Source organism: Eriocheir sinensis, chromosome 5 (assembly GCF_024679095.1).
Source record: "Eriocheir sinensis breed Jianghai 21 chromosome 5, ASM2467909v1, whole genome shotgun sequence".
Lineage (NCBI taxonomy): Eukaryota > Metazoa > Arthropoda > Malacostraca > Decapoda > Varunidae > Eriocheir > Eriocheir sinensis.
The window spans coordinates 19,429,034-19,453,295 of NC_066513.1; the positions used below are offsets into that span (position 1 = coordinate 19,429,034).

At 44.2% G+C, this 24,262-nt stretch overlaps 1 protein-coding gene across 1 annotated transcript; it reads left to right on the plus strand.

Annotated features, from left to right (window-relative positions):
* The first annotated feature begins 474 nt into the window (after window positions 1–474).
* Window positions 475–18,356, plus strand: LOC126984863 (serine-rich adhesin for platelets-like). The gene is made up of 11 exons (XM_050839135.1): window positions 475–1,385; window positions 1,711–1,823; window positions 2,565–2,728; window positions 3,657–3,835; window positions 4,897–5,067; window positions 5,319–5,394; window positions 10,261–10,310; window positions 11,182–11,269; window positions 12,286–12,349; window positions 15,544–15,799; window positions 16,607–18,356. Exons 1-10 carry the CDS (start codon window positions 767–769, stop codon window positions 15,790–15,792), a joined length of 1,773 nt encoding a protein of 590 aa, XP_050695092.1. The 5' UTR covers window positions 475–766; the 3' UTR covers window positions 15,793–15,799; window positions 16,607–18,356.
* The last annotated feature ends 5,906 nt before the right edge of the window (window positions 18,357–24,262 follow it).

A 24,262-nucleotide genomic window follows, 5' to 3' on the forward strand; every position in this document is an offset into this window, starting at 1 on the left:
CTGAATCAACAACTGACAACCCCACTGAATCAACAACTGACACCCCTACTGAATCAACAACTGACTCCCCCACTGAATCAACAACTGACACTCCCACTGAATCAACCACTGATACCCCCACTGAATCAACCACTGACACCCCCACTGAATCAACAACTGACACTCCCACTGAATCAACCACTGACACCCCCACTGAATCAACAACTGACACCCCCACTGAATCAACCACTGACATCCCCACTGAATCAACAACTGACACCCCCACTGAATCAACCACTGATACCCCCACTGAATCAACAACTGACACCCCCACTGAATCAACAACTGACACTCCCACTGAATCAACAACTGACACCCCCACTGAATCAACAACTGACACCCCCACTGAATCAACAACTGACCCTCCCACTGCATCAACCACTGAGACCCCACTGAATCAACAACTGACACCCCCACTGAATCAACAACTGACACCCCCTCTGAATCAACAACTGACACCCCCACTGAATCAACCACTAACACCCCCACTGAATCAACAACTGACACTCCCACTGAATCAACAACTGACACCCCCACTGAATCAACAACTGACACCCCCACTGAATCAACAACTGACACCCCCACTGAATCAACAACTGACACCCCCACTGAATCAACAACTGATACCCCCACTGAATCAACAACTGACACCCCCACTGAATCAACAACTGACACTCCCACTGAATCAACAACTGAGACCCCCACTGAATCAACAACTGACACTCCCATGGAATCAACCACTGACACTTCCATGGAATCAACCACTGACACCCCAAATGAATCAACCACTGATACTCCCACTGGATCAACCACTGACACCCCCGCTGAATCAACCACTGACACCACCACTGACACCCCCACTGAATCAACCACTGACACCTCCACCGACACAAGCCCCTCTGAGTCCTCCACCCCCTCCACTGAAACAAGCCCCACTGTTTCACCCACCTCATCCACTGACACAAGCTCAAGTGTTACCTCCACTGAAAGAAGCACTGAAACACCCACCAACACCCCCACTGAAACAAGCAAAGAGACAACCACCAGTACTCCCTCCACATCAACGACTCCAACGTCACCACCCGACACTACTACGCCTACTGAAACCACCTCGACGACCTCTACAACCTCGACCTCCCCTGAAACCACCACAACGCCTTCCTGGATCATTGGCTGTAGCGATGAATATCTGGAACTTGCCGACCAAGGTCCCGTCAACCCGGCAGCATCTGGTTGTGACATTGCTAATTTTGAGCGATGTTTGAGAACAACTGATGGAGATCCTCAATGCCAGTGTATGTCGGGATATGAAAAGTCGTCCATGGCTGAGGCTTCGGTTTGCAGAGGTGAGTAAATAGTTTTTCTTTTTTTTTCATTGGTATTGTCCTCTTGAAATTGTGGTTTGTTGTTGTTTAATTATACAGTTAGTTGCTGCTGTTTATTTTGTTGTTGTTGGGTATTAAGGGAGGGATTGTTTACCTTTTTTTTCTTCATAGCTGCGCTACATTTTATTTTTCTACATATCTTATGTGCTCGTTATTAGTAATTTATGCATTGTTTTACATTATATGTGTTTTTTTTCTAAACACACACACACACACACACACACACACACACACACACACACACACACACACACACACACACACACACACACACACACACACACAGAAATTGAGAAGCACAACTCTTCCTTGGTCGTGGAGAATAAACCTTGGGAAAACGATTACTGCGATAATACATCAGATATCTACAAAGCTCTCTTGGAAAGCGTTCAACAACTGGTAAGTTATTTGTGTGTGTGTGTGTGTGTGTGTGTGTGTGTGTGTGTGTGTGTGTGTGTGTACCACCATCACAAGCAACTAACGTGAAATAAGAACAACAACTACTACTACAACAACAACAACCACAACAACAACTACTACTACTACTACTACTACTACTACTACTACTACTACTACTACTACTACTACTACTACTACTACCACCACCACCACTACTACCACCACCACCACTACCACTACTACCACCACCACTACCACCACCACCACTACCACCACCACTACCACTACTACCACCACCACTACCATCACCACCACTACCACTACTACCACCACCACCACCACCACCACTACCACCACCACCACCACCACCACCACCACCACTACCACCACCACTACCACTACCACCACCACCACCACTACTACCAACTACCACTACCACCACTATTGCTATTTCTACTACTACTACTACTACTACTACTACTACTACTACTACTACTACTACTACTACTACTATTATTATTACTACTATTGCTACTACTACTACTACTACTACTACTATTACTACTATTACTGCTATTGCTATTTCTGCTACTACTACTACTATTATTACTACTATTGCTATTTCCACTACTACTACTACTACTACTACTACTTCTACTACTACTGCTACTATTATTACTACTATTGCTATTTCTGCTACTACTACTACTACTACTACTACTCATCGCGATTCTGTACCAGTTTGAGATCGCTGCTACTGAGAGCGGGGTGACATCGTACCAGCGCTTCGAGGACATGGAAGTGTTCCCAACTGATGAACCAGAAAAGTGTGGGACCTCATCGAGGGACAATAACATGAAAGCTGACAACCCTCTCAGCCTCATGCCTAAGAATAGAGCTAAAAGGTAAGGTGGAACGCACAATTTTACGGGGCATGACTTTTTTTTAAGTGTCGCCTGTTGCGCCGGTAGGCTCTCTTGAGGGGCCTCTTGGGCGACTCCAGCCAGCGCCAGATAGAGCTACCATTGGGTCCTGGTGCTGCAGGTAATTAATATAATTGTTATAAGCACTATTAGCTATGAAAATCTTAAGTTACATACATCATGCCCGGGCGGCCGGGCCCCCTATGAGGCCAGGCCCTGGTGCTGAGATATCAGCTCCCCCCCTCTCTTGGGCCCTGACTCCAGCCCGTTAGTTGCGCAGGCCAATTTTATTTATAGTGGCTCCGTGATATGACTTTTGCTTGGCCCATGCTGACCCCCGGTGCTCCTCTTGAACGGAGTGCCTGAAGTTAGGGTTGACAAGATCTCGGCAGCATGTGAGTAATCTTCCCCCACTCGGCGAGGGTTTAAAAAAATCAGCGTATTTCGGTTGGACTCGAACCCAGGGCCACTGGCTCACCACGTCCGCACGCCGACCACTCGGCCACTGCCTAATGGCAGTGTGGCAGTGTCTAATGGCATGTTGGCAGTTTGATCCTCTAACAGCCCTCAACTTTTTCTTCTTGACTATTTATACAATATTATCACCAAGATAAAGAATTGGTATGTTGGATGCAGCTGTTAACTCGTAAAAGTGGTTCATAGGAAGCTCGCAGGGAACGGGGTCTGAAGCACTGATAAGGTTCGAAGGATCTCAAAGGATGGGACGGCTTGTAATATGGGCGACAGACCTGCACCTCTACGATTAGACTGACCAATACAATTGTTTGATATCCATTGTTGTGGAGGAGCCATTAGCGGATATGATTTTCTTAGGAGTAACCTTCCTTTTTTATCATAGAGAAATCACAGCAAACACATAACCAAAAAACACGTGCCTTTCCTTCGTCAGGCAAGCTTCTGATGATGATGAGTTGACGGTGACGGGAAAGGTAGTGATGCGTCGCACGGAGGACTACAACACTGACACGAACGAGGAGATGAAGGACGCCGTGGTGGAGGCAGCCAAGAACCCAAACGTCACGGATGCGCTCGGCCTCAAAGTGAAGCCGGACAGTGTAGCAGTAGAAGGTAAGCGTTTCCAGGGTCGTCCACTTCACCCGCTCCGCTCCCTCTGATCAGCATCTGTTCCACATATCCCGCCTACCCTGTTCCCTTATCTCCAGTTCTCCCTTCAGTCCACCACCACCACCACCTCCGCACTCATTACGGCCCATATTTTCAAACTTTTCGGGAATTTCTCAACCACATTTGGAAAGACTTTTGCAGAGGTTGTGGTTACTTCCATGGGATATTCATGAGACTAGCAATAGTTTGACAAGGGTTCTGCACCGTGAATGTGAAAAAAACACTCATGAGGAACCGACCAATCTCCTTTGTGGTCTTTGGAAATTATTGTTATAAGAGCCGAAAGCGTTCGAGATTATGGGTCTGCTCCTATTCTGTTCCCTCATCTCCAGCTAACCTCCATCCCACCACCACCACCACCACCACCCACTCCGATCCCTGACCACCATTCCACTACCATGCCACTACCACTATCACCACTAATTACAACCCCCTTCAAACTATTAATCAACACCTCTAATAATGCAGTCCACATCCTGCATCATCATCCACTATCCATCCACCATTATCTCACACCCCTTCTGGCGCCAAGGAAGGTACATAGCCCCTTCTTCCCCACAACAATCACTCACAACAACCCTAACAAACAAATTCAACACCCACGAAACATTTTGTACCATCGTTTTCTACTCTGTGTATTTTCGCCTTCCCACGATAACTTTCGAAACTACATTTGAAGCTTTTCTTTTTTTTTTTTTTGGTATTTGTCTTTATGGGATCACTGTGTTTTGAGCTTTTTATACGTCAATGTTTAGAAATAATACAAACACTCGTATTCTCGAAAGCTTCTGGTTCTCATAACGACCATTTTCAAAGGCCACGGAGAAGACTGATCAGCTTTTCGAGGGAGTTTTCCCGTTTACCTTGCAGAGTGCCACAAGGTCATGAAACCGGCCGTGAAAACCTTGCAGAAGAGCCTTCTCGAACATGTATAGTAATGAGTGGAAACGTTTGAGAATACGGACTTAAAAACACACCACTAATGTTTTTTTCTCTCTCTACAGAGGTGGAGCAGAAATTGTGTGGTGTGGACCTGACATGCACTACCAACAGAGCAGTATGTAATTACACACTAGACGCTGAGTTAGGTGTAGAAAAACCTCAGTGCCAATGTCTATCCCAGTATGACGACGTGTCCCCCAATAACAAGACGTTCCCCGGTGAGGTCTGTGCCGGTAAGTCCCTATTAACAGAGACGAGGCGTTACCTGTCTTTCTTACCTGTTCAACATCTCATCTTCCTACTCTTGAGAAGATTATTTATGTCATTCCTTCTTGGTCCTAGTTTCGTCGACTTATAAAATAACCTATACAACATATTTACTCTAGAAGGAGGAGGAGGAGGAGGATAAAAAGCAGGAGGAGGAGGAGGAGGAGGAGGAGAAGGAGGAGGAGAATAACTATGAAAATAATTTCTCATCTCACAGATCGATGTACGCAAGATTTTTGCTCCTATGCTGGCACCTGTCTTCGTAAGGAGGTAGACTACAGCCTCTACTGCAGGTGAGGAGAGAGAGAGAGAGAGAGAGAGAGAGAGAGAGAGAGAGAGAGAGAGAGAGAATAATGATGATAACAACAATAACAACAACAACAATAATAATAATAATAATAATAATAATAATAATAATAATAATAATAATAATAATAATAATAATAATAATAATAATAATAATAATAATAATAACAACAATAATAATGAATCACAAGTCAATAAATGAATGTAGACGATGATACTTTCGAAGTCTACCAGTCATAAATTTATTGAGGAGGAGACTTCAGGCAAGGTGTCCAATCAACGCGTCGTGCCCTGCTTTAGGCAATACAACAATCACACATGACCACATCTTCCCGGCAGCCTCGCTATATCCTATATCAGCACAGTTATCAGTATTTCCGCTCTTTACTCCGCCGGTTTCCAGGAACACTCAGAGACGCGACTGACAGATGATAAGCAGACAAAAGCTGATAACACTCTGATAACACAGCAATTTCTAACCCCCCTAGCCCATTGTTCACGTATCTGCCGTAATATAGGACATGAAGGAACCTATGTGTCTATGGAAAGAATATTGGGTACAGAAACGACAAAACTGATTAATGACTGTTCATGAACGTTTTTTTTTTTTTTTTTTTATCTTCCGCGCCTCGTCAATGCGAACACGCACACATTCACCCAGATGCAAACCCACGGAGGTGCAGCACGCCATAATATAACAAAGATAATGTGAATGATTGCTACATACAGGAAAAAAAAAAAACTTCTTGAAAAAGAGAGATTTCAAACACACACACACACACACACACACACACACACACACACACACACACACACACAATAAAAAGAAAACATCATGGACTGAACGTGAACAAGAATATGGTTGGTGTTTATCGCTGGCCTTGCTTTTCGCTGCGTCCCTCACATCATTGATTCAGTGCCCATAACACCTCCGTTATCGTTAGCAGCCACAAAAGTTAAGAACGTAAGAACATAAGGAGTCTGCAAGGAACCATTCGGCATACACTAAGCATCTCATGTAGCCGCGATTGTTAAGATATTAAAGAACTACAAAGTCTGTAAAGAACCAGTCGATCTTCACAAGGCAGTTCAAGTAAACCTATCCTACCCTAACCTATCCTAACCTAACCTAACCTAGCCTTACCTAATCTAACCTAGCCTTACCTAACCTAACCTATCCTAACCTTACCAATCCTAACCTAACCTAACCTAGCCTTACCTAAGCTAACCTATCCTAACCTTACCTAACGTAACCTAACCTAACCTATCCTCCCCATCTTGTCACCACACTCTTTGGCTTGTGTTCTCAAATGCTTTCGGTTCCCACAATAAATATTCCCAAAGGCCACAAAGGAGATTACTCGGGTTATCATGCGTGTTCTTCAAGTTCATGGCGCAGAGGCCTTGTCAGACTATCACTAGACTCATAAAGCTGCCCATGGAAATACCCACAACCTCTACCAAAGCCTTATCAGCTCCAAATGATACCTCCCATCATCCACCCACACACACCAACACACCACCACCCCCCTCCTCACCCAGCCCCACCCAGCCCACCCCCCTCCCCCCCCCCCGCCCCCCCCTCCTTAACAGAGTATATAACAGTAAACAGATGGACATACCTCCCTCTCCCTCCCCCTCCAGGGTTAAGAACAAAGAACATAAAGAAGGGTAGGGTCTGCAGAAGAAGGGGTAGCCCTGTACAACAAAAACAGCTCCTGTGAACCTACCTAATATCACTGTCCATGAATTAATCTAATCTATTTTTTTTTGTGAATTGTATATTTACTCACCACACCACACAAACTGCTCAGCTGTTCCACATCTACCGCCTGTTAGTAAGTAAGTTTTTTGCCTATGTCCCTGTTGAATCTGAATTTATCCAGTTTAAACCCATTACTACGAGTCCTACCCGTTTCTCTTACCATCAGAACCTTATTAATATCCCCCTTATTAAAGCCCTTCATCCATTTATAAACCTCTATCAAGTCACCTCGCACCTTCGCCTTTCTATAAAATGCATGTTTAATTGTTTTAGTCTTTCCTCGTATGGCAAGTTTCTTAACCCCTGAATCATCTTAGTCATTCTTCTCTGAACCGATTCTAACAATATGATATCCATCCTAGAGTAAGGTGACCAGAACTGAGTCGCATAATCAGATGAGGTTTAAGTAATGCTATATATAGTTTGAGGAAGACTTCGACGCTTCTGTTGTTTACGCTCCTTGAAATGAATCCCAGTACCCTGTTTGTTCGATTTCTACCTCGAATGCAGTTGATGAGACGAAGAGCCTTTGACTCTACCCTATCCAAGAGAGCTGTGTGAGTGGAGCCCCCCCCACACATGTGATGCATACTCCGTACGAAGGCGAACAAGGCCCCTGTATATTGACAGCATCTGTGCGGGGGAGAAGAACTGGCGGAAACGATACAGAACGCCCAACCAATGGGGAGGCCGTGGCTGAGAGGTTAGCGTGCCGGCGCCGTGTCCGGGAGATCCAGGAGGGACGCGGGCTCGAATCCTGGCCGCCACACAGCTGGGATTTTCCAGTCACCGCCGAGTGGCCTAAGACTACCCACATGCTGTCCTGAAGACCACCTATCAAGCCTGACTCTAGATTACCTTTCCAAAGAGAGGCTCAAAGATGAGCTCTGGGGGGTAGTAAGAGTCAAAACAAGATGGCGCCACTATAAAAACTCACCTGCGCCACAACGGGCTGGGCGGACCATCAGGCCCAGACCGGTGAAAAAGCCTAACGGCGCAATAGGCCGCGACGTAAAATAAAAAATCGAGGAAGCTGATTTGGTGAGAGAGGAGATATGGAGTTTCCAGTTGAGATTTTGAGTTAAGGATAGACCGAGGATGTTTAGTGTGGGAGAAGGTGACAGCTGAGTGTTGTCGAAGAATAGAGGATAGGTATTTGGAAGGTTGTGTCGAGTTGATAGGTGAAGAAAGTGAGTTGTTAAGGCGTTGAAGGACACCAGGTTCTTCTTGCCCCAATCGGAAATGCTAGTAAGGTCTGGGTTAAGCGTTCTGCAGCCTCCAGACTGGAATCGTATTGTTCCTCTTGGGTTGGCCTTCTATCAAAAGAAGTTGAGTAATGCAGAGTAGAGTCAGCGGCGTAAGAATGGATCTCTCTCTCTCTCTCTCTCTCTCTCTCTCTCTCTCTCTCTCTCTCTCTCTCTCTCTCTCTCTCTCTCTCTCATTCCGGATTTCCTATACCACTCCGTCATAAACCTTTTTAAGTCACTATTCATCCCTTTCACGTTCATTCACTATGCGTCATTCAGTCAAGCCTCATTTTATCTTTCACCACCCGAACTTTTACCCCCACTTACTCTCACAATCACTGATCAAGACAAGTATTATTTCTTTCCTCAGCATATCTTATCGCAAGCCTCCCCACGCTATCCCTCCTCCCACAATTCAACCCCATTGTATTTATTCGCAACGCTGCGATAACCGAGTCTTGCGAAAAGATGCTAATGTGTAACTCGATGCGAAATGCGGTGCTGCGGAAAGCCACACACACCCCCTGCATGGTTTCTGTTCCTTCTGCATGAGACGCTGAAAATCTCGTGATTTCCTTCGCATAATGTAATGCCCGTGCGTTGCCTGACCATTCACTATTCAGTCATGAGCCGTTTCTTTACTACAGCCAATCTGAATCACTGGCAATCGAGCTCGGCCAAGACTTTCTACTCTAGTTCGTCCCTATGCTATCCAAATCCCTTATGCAAGAGTAAACCAGCCTCTTCATTCTTTCATCCCTTTCACTGGTAAACTTGGAACAGCCTCTCTTCGTCTGTATTTCCTCCTGCCTACGACTTGAACGCTCTCATGAGGGGAGTATCAAGGCACTTCTCCGACTGAAATTGGCCCTCTCTTTTGGCCCGCCTTTTTTGCCCTTTAGCTGCTTCCGTTACTGTAAGAAAAAGGAGTTGGTGTGTGGCAAGGTAAGGCCCAATGCTGGGTATCGCTTGGAGGGGGAGGAGGGGCTTAATGTGATTAAGGGCCATTTTCACAGTCGTTTTGTTTGTTTTGATCGTTACCAATGGCGCCGATCGACGCCATAGTTTTCCACGTGAAACTAGACTGTGGGGTAGTGGCGGCTGCAGAGGAAGCGAGAGGTGTTGAGAGTGTGTGCCAAGGTGCGGGGCTAGGCTAACCCCGCAGCCGCCACTACCCCATTGGCCAGTTTTAAGTGGAAATTCTAAAGCGGCGATCGTCGCCATTGGTAACAATCAAAACAAACAAAACGACTGTGAAAGCGGCCCTAAGGCAACTCATCATCCCCACTGGTGATGTCTAAGAACATTTACTAGACACGAGGTTATCAAACCTTGTATTGTGACATCCGCACCAGTCCTCTCTGTAAGCCTACTTCGAAGTCCCCACCAGCACTCGGTCGATGTCTAGCACTCACATCAGCGCTATATCGAAGTCTGTCATCCACACAAGCAATCTACCGAAGTCTAGTGTCCACACCAGCACCCTGTCGAAGTCTGCCATTCCACACAAACACTCTACCGAAGTCTTATGTCCACAGCAACCCTATTTCGAAGTCTCATCCACACAAGCACTCTACCGAAGCCTCGTGTCCACAGCAGCATTCTATCGAAGTCTAGCATCCACATCAGCTTACAACAGAACTCGTGCACATATAGACAGTTTCTCCCAAAAGTCATCGGCCATTTTATGAACGATCAATAAGAGAATGACGCAATGCAGGAAAGAATGGACGCTGCTGACTGCGCGATGTTATGTTTTCGACCGTTTTCATATTCCTTCATTCTCTTGCCTGACCGTACATCTCCTGCGTGTTCTAACACTGGTCTTTGCTTCTCCTCAGCTGCAATGATTGGCACGTCGGCGACAGCTGCTCCGTCAACATGAGTGGAGGTGAGGTAGACGCTAGTTGTTGTTAATGGGAGAAGATGAAAAACTAAAGAAAGAACTTCATGCCACTTCCCCTAACTGACTTGCATTTTTTCTTTTTCTTGGGGGGGGGGAACTAAATAAAAAAAACTCCATGCTGCCCCCCTTGACTTGCATTTTTCTTTTTTTTCTAATTTTACTTTGCAGTTTCTTCTCAGAGGTAAAGTTTGTGGATAGTGAAGCATTTGTTTTTAGCCAACTTTTTTTTTCTTTCCTTCTTCTTTGACTCTCCAATCTCTCTCCTCTGATTCATTCTCTTCCCTTCTCTTCTCTTCCCTTTTTTTCCCTCCACATAGCTAATTAGATCTCTATTGACTTCCTTTCTATTCCCTTTACCCCTTTTTCCTCCTCCTTTTCTCTCCTTTCTCACTTTAAAAAAAAAATTATCTCATCCTCTTCCAGTTCCTCCTTTCCTCTTCCTCTCTCCTTCCCATCTCCTCTCTTTTCTCTCCTCTGATTCCTTCCCTTTCCTCCTCCTACCTAGATCTTTACTTATTTCTTTCCTATTCCTTTCCCTCCTTTTCCCTCCCTTTCTCTCCTTTCCCACCCCTTTATTTTTTTACCTACTCCTCCTGTTTCTTTTCTCTCTCATTCCCATCTCCTCTCTATTCTCCTTTCCTTCTTCCATTTTTTTTCGGGGGTGAATGGTTGACTGCTTTATTTTCTCTCTTCGTTTTCTTTCCTTCCCTACTTCATTACTTTTTATCTTATCCTCCTCCTGTTCCTCCTTTCCCCTTTCTCTCTCCTTCCCATCTCCTTTCTATTCTCCTTTTCTCCATCCATTTTTTTCCTTCGTGAGTGAATGTCTGATCGCTTTACCTTCTCTCTCTCACAGTGTTGTTGGGAGGAGGAATAACCGTTGGTGTCCTGGCCATCGTTTTCTTCGCCATATTCATCAGCTTCACGAATAAACGACGGGAAAGGTGAGTTAAGGAAGGCGACCACCCTTACAGAGACGCCAGGTGCACACACGCCAGGCAGAGTGTGTCCGCTAATTCGTACGCACTTTGCCAGATATGTACAAACGAGATAAAGTGATGTAGTTAACTAAATGGAGCCTGGTACAATAAAGCATGACTTCTTGACTTACGGTACTGAAATTGTTAATTAAAAAAACGGAAATTCATAAAATGCAGTCACTTGTTTTAGGGAAGAGAGGAGAAAATCTAACTAATAATATGACGAAGTTTCCAAAATAACTACGTGCCGAGGTAATTTACTGTTTACATGATCATAGAAATGGGAAGATAATGACAAACAAACATCTTTAAGAAATCAGATCCTGGGAGACATGAAGACGAGACAAAATTTTGGGCGACAGCCTGGCAGAGCTTCTGCAAACAGCTCGATACTACACATAATTACGATATTACCAAGAATGACAATTTAAAACACTGAAATACACCGAAAAAGCCTTACGAAATGAGGGAAGGACGGAAATCAAATAACGACGCGACGAAATCTTGCGTGACAACCTGGTAGCTTACGTAGATAGATCGCTAATACACAGGATTTTGATACTATCAAGATGGGGAATAAAAAACACAATACGCTAGATAAGCCTTACGAAATGACGGAAAGGTGGGGAGCAAATCACGACGCGACGAATTTTTTGCGTGACAACCTGGTAGCTTACGTAGATAGGTCGCTAATACACAGGATTTCAACACTATCAAGATGGGGAATAAAACAACAATACACCAGGTAAGTCTTAAGAAATTACAGAAAGGCGGGAAGCAAATTACAACACGACGAAATCTTGTGTGACGATCTGACAGAGCTCCTTCAAATACAATGAATTTCGACACCGAATAAACTTTACAAAATGAGGGAAGAGCGGGACTTAAATTACGGTTCGACTAAATCTTGCGTGAGAGCCTAAGATTGGCCCACTAAGACAGGAGGTAAGAGGGACTAATGTGCGTTATCTCCCTTTCAGCAGGAGGGAGAGCGTGAACGTGGAGCGGGACACCTCCACGCCACACAATACGCCCAGGCCCCCGGTGAGTACCAAAACCATAATAAATACACTTTCTCTTCTTTATAAATTTTTGAAGGGTTGTTGTATTGTTAACTCGTGTATAAAATATGTTCAGCCCTTCTTCGTTACCCCTCTTTGGCACAAACACAAAATTCAGGCCCCCGGTGAGTCTCAAAAATATTCTTTATGCAGTTTCTCTTCTTTGTAAATTTTTGAAGGGTTGTTCCATTGTTAACCTGAGTGTATTAAATTTGCCTCGCCCTTCTTCGTAACCTCTCTTTGGCAGTCAGGTGACACACATTTAGGTGACCTTTTCTATTCTTGTTTTTGAAAGATATCCCCAAAAGTATACAATGGACAGATTTTTTTTCTTTTTTTTTCTGATCTCCACGTTAATTGCACAAATATGAATCAGTGTTCCTCGTAAGCGTCTTCCTGCAGCCAACTGACAAACACAAACAATTCTTAACTACTCCTACTCTCGGGACACACACACACACACTGGAGATGAAGAGCGACCACATTCATTCCGGCTGCATTCCTTCCCCTCCCTCCCTCACACACACACACACACACACACACACACACACACTGGAGATGAAGAGCGACCTCATTCATTCCGGCTGCATTCGTAACCCTCACTCCCTCACACACACACACACACACACACACACACACACTGGAGATGAAGAGCGACCACATTCATTCCGGCTGCATTCCTCCCCCTCCCTCCCTCACACACACACACACACACACACACACACACTGGAGATGAAGAGCGACCACATTCATTCCGGCTGCATTCCTCCCCCTCCCTTCCACACACACACACACACACACACACACACACACACTGGAGATGAAGAGCGACCACATTCATTCCGGCTGCATTCCTCCCCCTCCCTCCCGCACACACACACACACACACACACACACACTGGAGATGAAGAGCGACCACATTCATTCCGGCTGCATTCCTCCCCCTCCCTTCCGCACACACACACACACACACACACACACTGGAGATGAAGAGCGACCACATTCATTCCGGCTGCATTCCTCCCCCTCCCTTCCGCACATACACTCTCAGCCCATCACAAGTACGGTCTCGTTCCGCTGATTGAGAACTGATAATAATGTGGTGCTCCCCCGCTTTAACTATATTTTAGTGTCATGTTTTTTTCCACTTACACACAAGTGAATTTGCCTGTGATAAGCAAGTTGCCTTTATCACAGCGTCCCAGTTACAACGTCGCACTTAGGTACTGATTAATATTATTATTTTTTTTTTTGCGGTAAATGAAACAGATCAAATGCAAACAGTGAACAAAAAAAGCTGCCATCACAAATACTTGCAGACGAAGAGAAAAAATACGGATCTTATTTAGTTGTAGTGGTGTCTTGAGCTCCCTTCCTGCAAGAGTGTAAGATGTTGGAAGGAGCAAATAAAAGAACTGTATGATAACGAGCAGTATCAATCTCAGGTGACGGCACTTATCTGCAGGTGGCAGCGCTGACTCAACTTCGTCTCTATACCTGCTACAGTCACACGTATTTCTTAATCCTTCATTCCACGCCTTACATCCGGGTATTTGCAGTCTCGACCCATTCAAATAGTTTTACGCATGTATTCCAAACGGTATTATTACGGTGTACCATTCATTACACGTCCTGCATCCGGGGATTTGCCATTAATAAAAACTAACATGCAGATTCGCCCCATTCAAATATTCTTACGCATGTATTCCAAACGGTATTCTCACAGTGTATTCCAAACCATTCATGACACGTCCTGCATCCGGGGATTTGCCATTAAAAGCTAATATGCGGGTTCGCCCCATTCAAATATTCTTACGCCATAGTTACTGTCACGTGCATTTCCAAACCATTCATTACACGCCTTACATCCCAAGATTTGCCATTATTAAAAACTAACATGCAGATTCGCCCCATTTTAGATAATATTCTTACGCCACAGCGGCTGTCACGTGTATTTTATTTCCCAACGATTCATTCCATATCTTACTTCCGGAGACTTACCCTTTCTAAGAACTGATACGTCACCTCGCCGAATTCAAATATCCTGCGAGATAGAGGACGAAGCTTACATTCTTAGGGATTACCAACGACGTGAGACAAATGATAATCGCTGCCAGGAACTCCATCCCCAAGAAAGGTCGTGGATTAAAGTTCCCTAATGCCTATCATGGGACGAAAAGATAATCTAGAGTGATAAGAAGGTGCCTCGTCCTTCACTTATGGGGTGGGGGGAGGGGTGCTGGGGGGTGACTCTTTCCTCATCCCCTTCCGAAAATCCTACACTCCTGAGTCACATTAATGAAGCAAGTTTCTCCCTTCCATCACAGGCAGGCGAGAATGACAATAGGAGTGATATAGAGAGATACGGTGATAGTGAGATATGTTTTAGTGAGTGATTGGGTGATATATCTTCACTTCCTAAGGTTGATTAGATTCTCTCTCTCTCTCTCTCTCTCTCTCTCTCTCTCTCTCTCTCTCTCTCTCTCTCTCTCTCTCTCTCTCTCTCTCTCTCTCTCTCTCTCTCTCTCTCTCTCTCTCTATCGGCTTTTTTTTCACTTCCCGAGACGGATAAAATTTCTACCTATACACTAACAGGTCACAAAATAGAGGGAAATACAATGGAAAGAGGAGGAAGGGGAGGAAGGAAGAGGGAAGAGGAGGGAGGGGGGGGGAGGGTGACCGGGGAAGAACATAGAAAGAGGAGGGAGGAGGGGGGAGGACGGGGGGGGGGGGGGGGAGACACTCCATGCAGCTTTCCAAATTCTTACCACTTTCTAGAACCCAATACAATTTTTACTCCTACTCTGATTAATTAAGGAACCAAACAAAGCAGGACTCACGGGGGATAGGAGTTGGTTCATCCTTCGCAGTGATAAGTGGAGGAGATGAAGACTTTCCTTAACTTCTCCTCTTTATTCTTCCTTCTACCTCCTTGTTTTTGTTGCTCGAATTCTCCTCCTCCTCCTCTTCATGTTCCATCTTTCAAGGCTTCTTTCTCCATTCCTGAAAAAAAAAAAATAAGCAACTGAGTATATTTCCACGATACCCCCCACCTCTCTCTCTCTCTCTCTCTCTCTCTCTCTCTCTCTCTCTCTCTCTCTCTCTCTCTCTCTCTCTCTCTCTCTCACACACACACACACACACACACACACTGGAACTAACTGCCACTCTTTACAGGCCATAGTCGCACTGCCACGTGACCCGGAGGTACGCATGGAGCAGGACGCGCCCGTGCACTACCCCATGCCCCCCGCGCCCCCGCCCCGCCCCGCCAGACGACCGCCGCCCCCACACCCAAGAGGTCCGGCGAGGTCCAGCAGCCACAGGTTATTAACGCGCTCGGACCCTCATAACGCCTTGAGGGACCCCAGCAGCGACGTGTGGGTCGTGAGCCGAAGCATCCCGCGCCCCCGCCTCTCCATCTAGCCCGCAGGTGATGATGGCAAGGCTACTTTTTCCTATTTTGTAGGTCGTATTAGTTAGCTTTTTTGTGTTTTTTGATTCCCCGCCTACGCCTCTCCCTTCGACTCTCCTCTGACTTATGGCAATCATATTAGTTATCTTTAGTGTGTGTGCGTGTGTGTGTGTCCCCCGTCTCCGCCTCCCTTCCTTGTGACCACGTGACTGATGGCAAGTGTTTTTGTACTTTCTTGTGAAGATCGTACTGGTTAGGTTTTTGTTGTTTTCTGTTTATATTGTTGTTATTGTTGTTCTTATGCCCCAAGACGCAAGGCTGGACTCTAGCGTCGTCAAGGGTGCCTCACATTATCAGGGACCTGAGAACCCTTAGCCTTAGCTGCCCACATGTCGTTATTGTTGTTCTTGTTGCTGTTGTCGTTGCTATCATGCTTCTTAGCAGATAAGTGGTCCTGGTCTCGAGTTTATACTTTTTTTCATTTCTTGGGGACGGTGCACGATTGAATCAGCTCGAGTCTTCCACCATTTACGATGTTATGAGGTTATTTTATGTGAATTTTGTATGTTAATTTTCTGTGAAAATTAAACATTATTTAATTAACTCCTCTTCGTAAAGGATTTTATTTTTTGCATATTGTCACGAAAATGTGTTGAACACGATTTATCGAATAAATTAGGCTAGTAGCTCTTAGGTAACTATGATGTATTTTTAAGCTGTGAGACGAGTGATGTGTTTGTAGTGTAGTGTGATGTTTTATAAGATGGACAAGTACTGTACTATCTACGAGCCCCACACAATGATGTTAAACTCATCCCTACATAGATAACGAGCCTCGGGATGTAGTACGAGTGAATGTCTGATGAGGGAACTCACCCACTGTCGTCTCGATAGAGAAGGCCTGACAGCTCAAAGTACGAGTCATCAAGTAAGGCCGAGTGTGTCCCGCGCACTCCAACTAAAAAAAATTCTTGTGTGTGTTTTAATGCATATCTTTGAGAAAAAACATTATGTGATAAAGAAAGGTTTTCCAACATTAATATCTTATAAACATCATCAAATTAGACATGAAATAGAGGAAAATTGATAAGATATAGTATAAGGAGAGGGAGAAACATTCACACAAAAATATATAAATACATTGACAGTCGTAACTGGGTACTGCTATTAGTTTGATTTGTCACCGTTTCTAAATATCTCTTTTTGCCATTCATAACGCTGTCGTTACAATTACTATATTCAACAAGACAATCCTCCATCCCGATACTAGGCAACTCAGTCACCTGCTATCTGGCAACTACGAGTGTGGGGGCTGCTACAATGCTCTTTCTAAAATCTCCGTTCCTGGAAAGAATTATTTACTCGTATAATGGCCACATGGATTTCAATGTTAACATGGTATATTTTATCGTTATATTTTTAAGAAGATATAATCGTATAATAGCAATGAAATAGTTTACGTTTATGATATATGGCTTCGAAATGTGAGACTGAGATTCACCACTCAGCGGTGGTGCACTCTATAGTACCTCTATGTAACATGTAGTTGTCAGATAGCAGGTGACTGAGTTGCCTATACTGTAATAGTATAGGGATGGCGGATCGGCTTGTTAAATATAGTAATTGTAACGACAACGTTGTGGATGTCCAAAAGAGATATTAAAAAACGGTGACAAATCAAAATAATAGGAGTCTACCCAGTTACGACTGTCAATGTATTTATATAATTTTATGTGTGAATATTTCTCCCTCTCCTTATACAATATCTTATTTATTTTCCTCTATTTTAGGTCTAATTTGATGGTGTTTATAAGATACTGATGTTGGAAAACCTTTATTTATCACAGAAAAAATATATTTAACACAAAAATATGAATTAAAACAAAAAAAATAACATTTTAGTTGGAGAGAGCGGGACACACTCGGCCTTTCTTGGATAACTCACCGGCAAAGAATCCAACAAGCTGTCAGGCCTTCTCTATCGAGACGGCAATGACTCACCGCCTTTGCTGCTCGCGTCAACGTCCTTCTTCCCCATCAGCGGCGTCGTTAACACTGCCAAATCATCGTACCCACGTCATTGTATTTACCGTGATTTTTGACACTTAACCTTGGCAAACTGACATCATTAATTAACCATTTTAACGATAACTATAAACGAATCTAGTTATTGAAGTAGAGGAGACAGTATTAGGGTGGGAAAACGGTAAATAAATAAGGCGGAATTCAACAATCTGGCACCGTCACTGGGGTTGCCGCCTGCCAGATGCTCCTTTGATTTTCTTTATTAACTCTGGCTTGTGCACCACTAACGATTTATATGTAATTTCTTAAACTTTATGTCGAGTTCGGCAGTGATTCCTTTTCTTATTTTTCAGTATGAATTGTGTATGATCTCCAGATGGGTTGTCTGCTGTCTGTTATCTTGTTAGTTTTAGGATATGGATAGATTTATTTTCGCTGCCAACCGTCGCTTAGATGAACAGTGTAATACATCTTGTAAGTTATTTTTATATTTATTGAGAAAGATCATTCGTCTACCTGTATTTTGGCATTGAATAAAGGACTACTTGTTTTTCTTGTGTTTACAAACCTGCCGCGTATTAATATATATATATATATATATATATATATATATATATATATATATATATATATATATATATATATATATATATATATATATATATATATATATATATATATATATATATATATATATATATATATATATATATATATATATATATATATATATATATATATGTATATATATATATATATATATATATATATATATATATATATATATATATATATATCTGTATATATATATATATATATATATATATATATATATATATATATATATATATATATATATATATATATTTTTTTTTACGGTGAGGCGTATTGCGCCGGTGGGCTTCGTCCCGGTGGGGCCTGATGGTCGGCCCAAGGCTTCTTCCTGGTGGGGCCTGATGGTCGGCCCAGCCCGTTCTGGCGCAGGCGAGTGTTTATAGTGGCGCCATCTTGCATTGGCTCATGCTGCCCTCCCGGAGCTCATCTTTAATCCTAGAATCAAGAGTCCGGGTTGATAGGTGGTCTTCTGGACAGCATGTGGGTAGTTTTTAAGCCACTCGGCGGCGGCTGAAAAATCCCAGCTTGGTGGCACCGGGCGATGATTGAACTCGCGTCCTCCTGAACCCGGGGCCGTCACTCTGTCGACTCAGCCACCGCCAGCATATATATATATATATATATATATATATATATATATATATATATATATATATATATATATATATATATATATATATATATATATATCTATATATATATATATATATATATATATATATAATTATATTACACCCTTTCCTGGTTGCGTATAGTGAGTACCTCTTTTTCAAATCGGTAGCGCTCACAATCCTTTGATGAGGCAGGATGAGGCCCACCACAGTGATAACACCGCACAGGGCCAGGGCATTCGTCACCGTGGTTATTCATACCACAGGACACACAAATTCTTGCAATGCCATTTTTCAAGCGCCGACAGGTCTGGGTGACGTGACAATACGCTTGGCAGTGAAAGCACCTTCTGGGGTTGGGGACATAGGGCTTTACATTCAAATTTAGCCAGGCCAGCTTGACAGTCTTGGGCAATACTAGTCGGTTGAAAGTAATAAACAGGGTTGGTGTAGGTGTGAGTACTCGGTCTACCTCTCGTTGAACTCTTCTCACTGATGTTACATCGTAGTGTTTGAGTTCGTTCACCAACTTCTCTGAGTAACGGAGGTCTCGTGAAAAGACAACTCCCCGAGATTGGTTCATGGTGGCATGGGGAGCGCAGGACACTGATGTACCTGGAACAGAAGTAAGTGAGCGGAGCTTTGAGCTCTCCTCTGGTGACGATATTTCAACCAGAAAGCTCCCGTCCCCTTGCGGCATGATCTTGGGCTCACGGCCGCAAGCCTTTACTAGGGAACGGTATACTTAAAAAATGTCGAGGTCGTTTATCGAGCAGCCATCCACAGACTTAACTACAATGTACTTTTCATATGAAACAGGCTCATATATACCAGGCATAACTTCTATTTGTGAGACTGAGGAGTTCCCAGGTTTAAGTGAACTATTCCGTGGACTTTTGTGTCGCACAGACTTGTCTTGGGCAGACCCTCTAGGCCTAGGGGGTAGGGACTTCCCAGAAGCACCACCAGGAGCCGTGAAAGGCTCCAAGGTGGCGATGAGAGAGGACCGTGTGGGAGTTTCCAGCGACAGGCGGACGTCAGGGAGAGAGGCAGGCCGGGGCAAAGATTTACCCATACAAAAAAAAAAAAAAAAAAATTCCTTCACTTCCCCAAACCCCCACCCACCACGGAGCACATGGGGAGGCTGGATCTTGGGACCAGACCGCACCCAACAGCCCCAGGGGTAATGGGGAAGTATACGCAGCCACTGCCAGGCGTTAAACGGCGGCCGAGGGACCGTTGCGGTCGCCCACCCGGCAGTGACCGCTTGACCCTAGCCAACGCATGAGTCGAATGCGATTGATTCAGCAGAACCACACTGAGCCACCCGCCTTACCCCAACCCGCCCACCAAAGGAGCGTGTTGCCCGCCGAGGGGAACTACACCCCGCCCCGCGGTGAACTGAACTCCCAGATGAGAGGGCACGAGGAGTATATGGGACGTCACGCACGGCAAACACGTGGGGAGACAATAGCCCTGCCCTAGGTGGTAAAAGGGCGCGCGCAGCAACATCACCAGTAGGCCTCCTCTACCGGTGATGAGGGGGGAGCACTTGGTCCACGAGGTCAGCGGACATCGAGCCCTATCAAGGTAGTTAAGCCACCATGATAAGTGGTGCCGCCGACCTCGCTTGTAGCTCCGTCACCACGACAAGGTGACTCCCCTTCGACGGGGACAGTAAGTTAGAAGTCACAATGAATGAAGAAACTGATAGCTACATATAAACAAATAAATCAACTGACCCACATACAGTGACGGTGTATAATGAACGTCCAAAGATAGGATGATGACCTTTGAGAGCGCCGCAGTACTCTGTCAAGAACACACGAACGCGCTACATCCACACCACCTCTTCCTCCTTCCCTTCCTGAGCTCACGCGTTATCGGAGAAGGAGGAAAAGATGCACCAATTACCTCACTATTTACCCTTCCCTGTACGCCGCCCTGCACGGGACTTCTTAAACGACTGATAAACTTCATCGAGCGCATATACACAGACAGATAAAGATAGAAAAAGCTAGAGAGAGATTGAGAAGACGATGATGTAAGGAGATGATCTTCAAGTATGTTTTTTTTACACGTCAGTTTCTTAGAATCAGGAAATACCAAGGAGATACAAGCCTAACCGATCGTTACTTTTTCTTCTCTTTACATTATGTTTTCCTGACTTATCTAATCGACGCGCTGACGTCAAGTAATTGATCGCAAGCTTTCCTTCTCTTATGATCCTCGACTTCACATTCACTCTTCCTTGCTTATGTGATCCTCCACGTTCTAAAGTCATCCTGGACTTAATAGTAACTTGTGGGCTTGTGTCTTCATCTTGCCCCACGTAACCCTCATAATGCACCATCACCAACACTCCTTCCTCATTGTCCAACATCACAGTTCATCTACTCCCTCTTTATCATTATTATCATTATTATAAGCCACCTTCAGGGTGCAGATAAAACAAGTTGAACCACACTAAATACCAAAAGGTACTGAAGAAAAGCAAAGGTAACGAATAGTTAAGAAATTGGCCAGTCAAAGCCAAAAGGAGGAAAAATAGAATTACTGTTTTAAAAAGACACTCACACGAGACTTAAATGTAGAATTGTCTGTACAAAGGACAATCTCATTGGGAAACTGATTCCATAAACTTGTCAACGACGGAAGAAAACATCGTGAAAATTGTGTCGTAGAAAAATTCATAGGATTAAAAGCAAGATCGTTTTGACTAAGAGCAAACCTCGTGACCCGGGCAGGAGTAAAAGGATCAGGCAAAGCATTGTGTAAGGGATGCCGATTATTCTTAAAAAACTTTAAATAAAATGCTTTGGGCACCAACTTGACGCCGATGATCAAGATCAAGAACAAGTGCCGGAGAAATGAATTTAATTGAATTGATAGCTGTGTCAAGTAACTTGGAATGGCAATTGGCAGCAGACATCCAAACAGGAGCACAATACTCAAAGTGGGGCAAAATGAATCCATAAAAAGTTTTGATTACAGTTGAGTCACAAGCAAATATTTTGAAGCACTTACGAAGCAAGCCTGTCTTATGTTCAATAGTGGAAGACATGGAACGGATGTGCTTCTCAAATGTCAGTTTAGAATCAAGAGAGACTCCCAACAAACGAATATCAGAAACATCCTTAATCTGTTCACCAAAAATATGCAAACAAGGATGAGATGGATTGAAGGTACGGGATCTACTGATGGTAATGGAATGCGTTTTATTAGCATCAAGCTTCATGCCCCAAAGTTGACACCAAGCGGTGATCATTGCCAAGTCCCTATTCAGCAACTTCACCTCTGTTGCTAGGAGAGTGAACAGAGGAGTATAGAGTTGTATCATCAGCATATGAAATAAGCTTATTTTCGAGGTTAATGTCCAAGCCAGAAAAATATATATTTTTAAATAAAGGTCCAAGGACACTGCCCTGAGGAACACCAGAAACAACAGGCCGAGAAGCAGAGCAGACACCATCAACAACCACACACTGTAATCGACTAGTTATAAATTCTTTAAAAATACTATGAAGACTTCCACCAATAACAAGGAGTTGTAGTTTATATATTAGAGCCCGTTGAACTACATCAAAAGCAGGACTAAAATCGATAGCAACAACTCGAGACTCAAGCCCACGATTCAGAGAAGACTGCAGGTCATGAGGCAGAGTCAAGAGAGCGTCACATGTTCCCAAACCCTTACGGAATCCGAACTGAGAATCAGATAACTGATAGAATTTATCACAGAATATGGAAAGCAGTTTAGCCAAAAAGCTCTCAAAGGTCTTAGAGAGGATAGAATTAATAGAAATTGGGCGGTACTCAGTAAGAAAAGCTGAAGTTGAGTCTCCCTTCGAGACGGGGGTGATGTTGGCCTTGCGCCAACACGAAGGAAAACTACCAGGCTTCAGCAGCAACCTAAATACGTACTACAGCAAGTTTCGGTGCTAAGAAAGTAGCAATCTTCTTAAAGAATAGAAGAAAAAAACATCTGGGTCCGTCCCACCACATATATCAAGATCTAGAAGGTACTTTTTCAGTTCACTGGATCTAAATGCAACTGAGCTAAGTTTTGGAAAGGGGAAACAAGTCAAAGGTAGAGATAATTCATCGTCACACTGTTTGTTAACAAAAATATCAGAAAGTAAATTAACATTTCTCAAAGGATCAAAGGACATTGAACCATCAGACTCGCGTAATGGAGGCATGCTAGAATCGACACCAAACAAGGAGGATTTAAAAGAAGCCCACCATTTGTGTGGTTGAGTAGTTCCTGCAAGAACCTTCTGTATATGAGAATTATGAGCAGCTTCAGCTGCATTATAGATTCTCTGAGCATCAGCTTTAAGAGCAACATAATTATCCCATAGCAACTGGTCTCAATTCTGTCTCCACAGGTGATAAGCAGCCTCCTTATCATCATAGGCCCGCTGACAGTCATCATCAAACCAGGCTTTATCTCTCATACGAGATTTGATTATCTTAGATGGAACTCTTCTGCGTAAATATCTAATAGACAAGTATTAAAAGCAGAGACTGGGTCATTGGATCGAAAAATAGTATGCCAATGAATATTATCCATTTCAGAACCAACATTGTCCCAACTGACTCAGCTTCCCCTGGCCTCCCTTATCCCAACCCCCTCCCCCCGAGCCGGTACATTCCCCATTCCCTTATCTCTCCCCTGTCTTCCAGTTCAGCACTCCACGTCTCCCCTCACGTTTTAGCACCCTGTACCTCTCCCCTCACCCTCAGAACCCCACACTCTCTCCTCTCATTTCCCAGAACGCCCGTTTTTCTCCTCATTTTTAAGGTCCCCAGTTTCCCCAGTCTCTCTTCTCCTCCCCAGCCACCCACTTACCCTGTTTCCAATGCCCCATTCCATCCCAGCTTTCCCTCATATTCAAGCTGCCCTTTACTTGACCCTATGTTTCCTTGCAGTCACTCTTGATTTTCTTTTCCCTCTCTTCCCTCCCGGCTTCCTTCTCTTCCCTTCTCTTTCAGGCACCCTTGATGTTCTCTTCCCTCCCGGCTTCCTTCTCTTCCCTTCTCTTTCAGGCACCCTTGATGTTCTCTTCCCTCCCAGCTTCCTTCTCTTCCCTTCTCTTTCAGGCACCCTTGATGTTCTCTTCCCTCCCAGCTTCCTTCTCTTCCCTTCTCTTTCAGGCACCCTTGATGTTCTCTTCCCTCCCAGCTTCCTTCTCTTCCCTTCTCTTTCAGGCACCCTTGATGTTCT